The sequence below is a fragment of the Carassius carassius genome, chromosome 20 (genome assembly GCF_963082965.1).
Source record: "Carassius carassius chromosome 20, fCarCar2.1, whole genome shotgun sequence".
Lineage (NCBI taxonomy): Eukaryota > Metazoa > Chordata > Actinopteri > Cypriniformes > Cyprinidae > Carassius > Carassius carassius.
Window position 1 is genome coordinate 391,786 of NC_081774.1, and position 8,215 is coordinate 400,000.

The window sequence follows — 8,215 nt, forward strand, 5'->3', positions numbered from 1 at the left end:
TGTTTTTAAGTTTTAAGGGTTTTTAAAAGTTTTTTATTTTATATTTTTTTATATTCTTACTATTAATTCATTAATAACATTGTGCTCTCTTGAGTTGATGTATATATACAGAGAGAAATATTTTACATTTTCAATAAAAATTGTATATTTCATCACGTATCACATAACATGGTGGAGATAGAAAAATTAAAATAATAATAATTTTAATAAAATAAATATGCACTTATGCAGATGGTTTTATCCAAATCAATTTGTCACAATACAATTAAAATTGTAACAACATATTAAAAGCTATACTGTCAGTTATTAACTTCTCAATTGAATGTGTTTTAATACACCTGCTGACAGATATGAGTTACTCAAAGCAGTGTCATTAAGTCACCTGCTTTACCAGTGAAATCAGTCTTTTATTCTGTTCAATCACCTGCAATCATTGAATTATTAATCATTCATATGCTAATGTGTACAGATGCTTTGGCTGGCTGTAATGTATTATACTAATTTGACAGGAGGGCTGTTGGGAGAGCTTCCCATACGCTTCCTGCGGTTGATAAGAAAGGAAAACACTCTTCTCTTCAGGAAGAGCGAGCGCTCGGTGGGCTTTGTAATTCAAGGCAGAGGTCAATCCTGGGCTTACAGAGTGAGGAAGCCCTCCACCCCACACTAACGACTCTGGGTTCTTCAGAAATAATAAACTCATAAAAGAACATATAAAGGAAGTAAAGCTCTTTTTTGGTTCTATTTTGAGCCTGATTGATTGAAGTGACTATTTGGGCTAATGGTGCACATAGACTGTCTCAGGTCTGCCAGATATTCTGAAGATGGGTTCATAAAGTCTTGAGGCTCTGCAGGCCGTCGCTGTACACAGAAACACCTTGAGTCTGAGACGGAGGGCTGATGTTGTGATGTTGATCAGGTCTGTGGAGTCCCACTGACCCCCGAGCTTCAGTGCATCTGCATTCTTGCACTTTGAACCATAAACATCCTCCTTTCAAAGAGCTTGGCAGGAAGTTTCTGAGTTTTCCCTTAAATGTCCTATAGTCTACTGAAAATACAAGCTCGCTAGAATACTTCAGCTTCGAATAGAATATAAATGCCTGTTTTTAAAATGCTGAATGTTGAATGTGTTGCTGTGTTTGAGATTGCTTTCTATTTAATGGTTTGCATTGCAGTTTCAGTATAATCTATAAAATAAGTCTATATGACCTGATAACCTACACTCAATAGATTATTCATCCAAATATACTGGTTCTGAGAAAGCATTGTAAGTGAATTAACAACCCGACCAACAGCACGAGGTTATGTTTTGATTTGGTGTTCTGTTTGTATGCAAGCATTGAATTGTCGTGCATATGATTCGCAAATGGTTGGATTAGGGTTGTGGGGTTGATGCGTATCATATGCACGCAAAAACTGTGTTATATACAAATTGTGAACGCAAAAGTCAGTTGTTTGCGTGTATATCAATACCACGATTTTTGCTATTTATAGCATTTTCATGCGACTGGGCTCAAAATGAACCATACATACGTGTCTGTTAAGCAAGTGAATTACTATAAAAATGTTTCAAGGTGTGTTTTTGAGAATCAGGAGGCTGTCGTGCTGGAAGTGAAAGGGGCGACAGATCGACTGCGCGGTTTCCAGTAAAACACTAAACAAGCGCGCGCGCGCTCTCTGTTCAGTTTCAGAAGCGTGAAGGAGCCGATGGATGCTGCTGACAAACACAACACACACACACAGCTGTTCACCTGAGACAGAGACACACAGAGAGAAGCACACTGTTGCATGAATACACTACACTTGCTGATCGATATCTGCATCTATTCTGTCAAAATAAACACTTCATATTAATGCATTAAATAATCATTGGCGCAACAAAGGACTTTTTTCTAGACATCGTACAATTTAAATAAATATTTAATAAGTATAGATGCAATATTGATAATATATACTGTGCTATTATTTTTCGATTTATTTGTTGTACTTATATCTCTTGTATTATTTAGATTGAGGAATTACGAAATAAAGTGGGGTTAAATTATAATTATAAGGCTTTATAGTAATAAATAAAATAGCATGAATTTGGATCTATAAAATACATATAGTTTCCAAAGCATTATACACAAGACAAATTATGACAAGAAAGATACTATATATGCAATATAACAATAACAAATAACGTTACAATATAATAATAATAATGACTGAAAATTGTTTAATTGTGGTGCTAATTAACAAATAAAATAAGATAAAAATATATCAATAGAACCAATATAATAGACATTTATCAAGACATAAACAAAAAACGCTGTGATATAGACTATGCACAATGTTGGTCTATTTATTGATCATAGATCATTCTCGTACAAATATTTTCTGGAATCACAAAAAAAAAAAAGCATAAATAGGCCTTGGTGATAATAAAGAGGCTGTTGTTGAAGATGTTGTGGTGAACGTGCACTATAAATATAAAGCGTACATATCTCTATCTCACCGTGCATTCAGATAAATGTGTTATTCTGCTGGAAAACGCGTTTGTGAAGCGATGAGAGAGACGTGACGAAAGCGGAATATGATGATGATGATGAGAACACTAGCGCGAGCTGAGTCTGACGACAGCAGAGTTTCGCCTTTCACTCGAAGGAAAAAAAGTAGCAGGATCTTCCAGAAGAAGCTTCGATCTCAAACGCCATCCTCGAGTCCTTCACAGCCAAATCGAGCGTTATTAAAGCAGGAGCTTGATTTATTTCATTCTAAAGTCGCGTTGTTTATGGATCTGCGGTGACCCGATGCGCGCACCAAACACCCAGAGCTAAAACCAGGTAGCAAACAAACCCGTGCGTGTCAATAGCACGCCTTTCTGATTCTGTTTAGCGCGCTGTTTATACGCAGAAACGGACTTTGGCGTTCGTGTGATACTCAGTTGGTAGGTTTAGGGGTGTGTGAGTAAGACACAGAGTGTGTATCACATGCATCCAAAAACGGAGTATTATATGCACGTCAAACACGTGCGTCTCGGATACACGCCAAAGTCAGTTTCTACGTAAAAATAGCACGTAAAAATACTGATATTGATAAACCTATGCGCATTTTTATGAGACAGGGCTCACCGAGCAGACCTTCATCACCGCGCAGCCTTATAGCCAGACCAGGCTTTGTTTTGATGTTTGGTTTGCTTGTGTTTTTCAAGTGATGGCATCTTACCATAGCTTGGACGATGACGCAATGGCTTTGATGGTCCACGACACGAACGCGGTGAAGAAAGAAGAGTTCGCGAAGGACGCGCCGCTCCAGGAGCCGAGCTCTGAGAAGGTGGATGCGTCTCAGAAGCCGCCTTACTCCTACGTGGCTCTGATCGCCATGGCCATCCGGGAGAGCGCGGAAAAGAGACTGACCCTCTCCGGTATCTACCAGTACATCATCACCAAATTCCCTTTCTACGAGAAGAACAAGAAGGGCTGGCAGAACAGCATCCGACACAACTTGAGTCTCAATGAATGCTTCATTAAAGTTCCGCGTGAAGGCGGAGGGGAGCGCAAGGGGAACTACTGGACTCTGGATCCGGCCTGCGAGGACATGTTCGAGAAGGGCAACTACCGGCGCCGGAGGCGCATGAAGCGGCCGTTCAGACCGCCAGCGGCTCACTTCCAGCCGGGCAAGGCTCTCTTCGGCGGGGACGGATACGGTAGCTTCCTCCCCGCGCCCAAGTATCTCCAATCCGGCTTCATGAACAACAGCTGGCCGCTTGCGCAACCGGCGCCGCCGATGAGTTACGCGTCCTGCCAGATGGCCAACGGCAACATGAGTGCCATGAAAGGGCTGTCAGGTCCGTCTTACAACCCCTACAGTCGAATGCAAGCCATGGGCCTGCCGAACATGATGAACTCGTACAGCGGGATGGGGCATCACCAGCACCAGGCGACCCCGGCGGCGCAGCAGTCCTCTCCGGTTCCGTCCAACTCCACGGCCGCTCTACAGTTCACCTGCTCCCGCCAGCCGCCGGAGCTCTACTCGTACTGGGACCACGAGGTCAAAAACTCCTCGTTGCACTCGCGGATTGACATCTGAACCGAGGGAATGCGCGAAGGGGACTTGGAGCGTGGTCTGTTTTACGCATCCAGTAAGGTAAACAGGGTGACTTTTTGTTGCTGAAGAACAAACACAGACCTACACTATCTCGGTCCCCACAGATGTTCTGGAATGCATGGATACAGTTTTTTTTCTTCTCTAAATTAGTAGTTTTTAATGTGATCGCTTCAGGATAAATGCGTTTTAGGACGAAAATGCCTTCAGTTTCCTGATCGAACATTAATTTGAGGACAGAATAGAACGAAAAGCAATGGCGAGGTTGTTACTGTGATTTTTACATTTTGGATTGTCAAACCAGCACTTAATAATTTGCTTTCAATAAATTTGTTTTTGATTAAAATGTCTTTTACACTCGATCACTTAAAAAAAAAAGTGTAATGCATGCGCAATGTAAAAATATTTTAAAATCCATGCAATCTTTTTATCGCACTAAATGTTCTTTATGTGTGTGTGTGTGTGTATATATATATATATATATATATATACACACACAAAAAAGATTCTTTAGATTATTAAAATATTCTTAACACTATGAAAAATGGTTCTTTAAAGAAATGTTCTTCGAGCAACCAAAAATGAAAGCAAAAGAAAAACAGCCCTTTGTTTTTAAGAGTGTTTTCAGCCAAAAATGTTTCTTTTTTATGCTGAAACTAATCTTCCGGGTCATGTAGACATGGAAAGATCAGAATCACAGATTTCAGTTGGTTAACTATTATTTCTTTTTCAGAAAGATCTTTTCAAATCAAGAGAAAGAAACGAGTTGTGAGAAGGTTCAGTCAGTGCTGTTATTCTAATTTGCCCTATTTCCAAAGAAAATATAATTATGACATCAAAACGCGTTTTAAAATAATGAGAATAATAAGTGATATTCCTGCTTTGATATTTGATTATGATAATTAATCAGTGTAAATGTAATTGTAAGCCCGTGGGCTGATGATTTTATTTCGTTCCGTGTAAACTAACAGACGAAAATAAACTCAATTCATAAAATGTATCAGTGTTTATTGTTCTGTCACGATCTCTGGGAAGAAATAAAACTTAATCTTATAGTTCTTGTTCAAATAAATGTTTGGATTTTGCGCTATTATTTTAAAAGAATAAGAACTGGTCAATGCATTTTTTTTTTCGTTTCAGCAGATACATAAAATATGACAGTTCTCTTGTTCTTCATTGTTAATTTTATATTTTGTAGACAATAACATCTTTATTATCTAAGCCAAACTACATAATTTTTCTTCTTTCTTAAAGTTGGACTACTTATTTTATTCATGGCCGTGCATTTAATCTCGGTCTATCTGATGATCCTGGCTTTTCATACAAATATCAACAATAACATTTCATCTCTTCGTCTCATGCAAATCGAATGTAAAAGTGAAATTTAAATCGTGTACAACTGCCGAAATGTTCTTTTTAGAGCTTGAATAATAGCCCTACATTATATGAATAACAGTATATGGATTTTAGAAATAACATGCATTAAAATACAGTTACAGGGATTGCAATAATAACAGAAGTGAGTGATGCCAACAGAAGGAAATGCCATTATTTTAGTATGAATTCTGTAATAATGTTGGCAGTGAGTGTGTTTGAGATCCATGTCTGCTTTAATGAAAGTTCATGAGAAATCGAGCTTCAGATTTTCACATTAGAGAAAAATACTGTTGCAGAAAACCCAAGCAAACTGCAGTTCACCGGCTGGAAATCAAGGATTTGTTATTATTCGTTGTTACATTAACTACTCATGCACGTGCATCTCCTCAGATTTATTGCATGTTATGCAAACTATATACAGGCAAGCAAATTGGGTCAAAAAGAATCCAATGCGCTGCATTTTCTTTATAATTGATTTCCATTACCACTGGTCTATAAAGTCGACAGTCACACAAAGATATCAATACCATGATTAGTTTTAACAATATGCAACCAATTTATATTAACATAAAAAAATTAGTTAAAAACAATCTAGGTATATTCTGAAAATGTAAACTGAAGAAATTATTGACGTGCTACCGCACCCAAGGGACCGTCTGACAATTCCACTGACTGGGTTAAAAGGTCCAATGTGTTTTAATTAAAATTCTAAATAACACAGTCAAATTCTTAATCTTGTATTTCTCATAGTGATTTTCTACAGGTGAGATTTTGCCAATACCTCCCTTCATATATTTACAGTATACAATCATTTACATATTAAAGATCCCTGGAAAGGTTTTTTATGTTCCAACAGTTGTAGTGCATTGCTAGATACAAGACTGACTTACTAGGGATGGGCGTTTTCCACAAATATCACATTCGAATATTTGAGCTCACAAAAAAAGAATATTCGAATATTTGTTTATTTAAATTAAGTTTAATGAGTCAGACGTTATTTTTCAGCAACATTTGTTTTCGTCATTTTGAACAGGCTTACACACAATAAGCTTGAACATTACACATCGTGTTTTGTAGCTGAAAACCTTTAACAATGCGTGCAAACAAATAAAAGTACAAAATAAAAGCAAAAAAATAATAATAATAAGTGAACAAAGAAAAAACGTAAAGCAGCCTGCAGCAATTAGGCTATATTGTACACTTAACTTTTAAACTGTCAGCAAATATTTTTTGCTTTTTTTTATTGTTTCAAATGTTCTTGTTAAGAAATACGGGCATGTAAACATGATCGGGGGAAAGTCGGCTCCTTAGTCTGTTAACAATAAGGCCGGCCGCGGAGAAAACGCGCTCTGACGGCACAGACGATGTCGGGACTCACAAATAACGGTGTGCTAAGCGAATAAGTTTTGTGAAGCGCTTCGTGTTTTCGTTTCACCACTGAATGGGATCCTCATCTGGTGGAATACATAGCTCCAGCAGCCAAGAACTGTTCCCACTCGTCTCGGCTGGACTCTGTAATCATCGCTGAAGAACTGGCTCAGCCTTTTCCGACGAGTGGGCATTGCATCTTCTTCATCGTGGCGACTGCATCCGCACCACTCGCATCAAGGAAAATGTTCTGATAATGTTCAAAAAAAGTGTTTTTTACTTACTTCTCTCATGTTTTCATCGAGAAACCTGAGATGTTTGTGCCGAGGGTCTAGGGCAGACGCGAGAAGAGGAGTTTTCACTGCATTCTCCAAGTTAGCGGTGTTTATTCATTGCATGAGAGATGCCGCAACAATGTTCTTGAATTCGGTCACTTTCTGTGATTCTCCACGGCATATTTGAAGTACTGTAGAAGACCGCAGTTCTTAGGGGGCGTTCACATATCGCGTCTTTTGCGCGCTCAAGTTCGTTATTTCCAATGTAGGCGCGCGGTATGCGCGCTCATAATGGAAGCGACGCGGTCACGATGCGCTCGCGGTGCGACGCGCTCGTTTTTTCCAGGCGCGTCCGCACTGCATCGAGTTAAAAACATCTCAACTTTCAGAATGCCACAAGCGCACCGCAGGTCATGTGACAAGAACTAAACATTCAGCTTCATCCTTTCCCGTAAACGTTGAAAGCTCAGTCAAGATGAAGGAACTGCTGATCATAGCTGTATATGGATTGCCATTTTGAAATAAATTTAGTAGCAGAGCTAGGCCTACTGAAAGCGATTTTTTTTCTTTTGTGCTGCAAACCCATTTATCCTTTGCTGAAATTTCCGCGTCTTCATGGAGAGAGCAGGTCATTGTTGCTTAGCCTCAGGAGCGCTTCTGCCCGAGCGCTTTGGAAAAAAGGAGAAAGTGGCGCGCATAGCCTTTTCCATGCATTATTAGGCGCGATATGTGAATGGCCCCTTATTCATTCATTAATTATTTTTTAAATAAATTAAATAAATTATTTTATATATATAACATGCACTTTTTCTTGTTCCGTAACTTGCGTTCATATCCACATCTGTCTGTATATAGTTTGCATCATCAGTAAGATGTGAGTTTTGTCTTTTAATCGCTGTCACTGTTAGTGCGCTGAGCCACGTAATGTGTTTTCTTTTCTTTAACAGATTTCTGAGGGAAACCGCGTGAAACCTTGAGCGTTCGTTCATATTTTACATCTTCTTAACTGTCTATATAGTTTGCATAATCATCAATAAAATGTATTCTGAGATCTGAGGTCTTATATCACAGTATTAATTGGTTGAGAAGCGTTACTCGTTATTGGGGAAACC

At 38.8% G+C, this 8,215-nt stretch overlaps 1 protein-coding gene across 1 annotated transcript; it reads left to right on the forward strand.

The window, feature by feature from the left end:
• The first annotated feature begins 2,449 nt into the window (after positions 1-2,449).
• LOC132095942 (forkhead box protein L2-like) lies at positions 2,450-4,532 on the forward strand. Its single transcript, XM_059501036.1, has 2 exons — positions 2,450-2,822; positions 3,191-4,532. The coding sequence occupies exon 2, from the start codon at positions 3,193-3,195 to the stop codon at positions 4,066-4,068; it is 876 nt and encodes a 291-aa protein (XP_059357019.1). The 5' UTR covers positions 2,450-2,822; positions 3,191-3,192; the 3' UTR covers positions 4,069-4,532.
• The last annotated feature ends 3,683 nt before the right edge of the window (positions 4,533-8,215 follow it).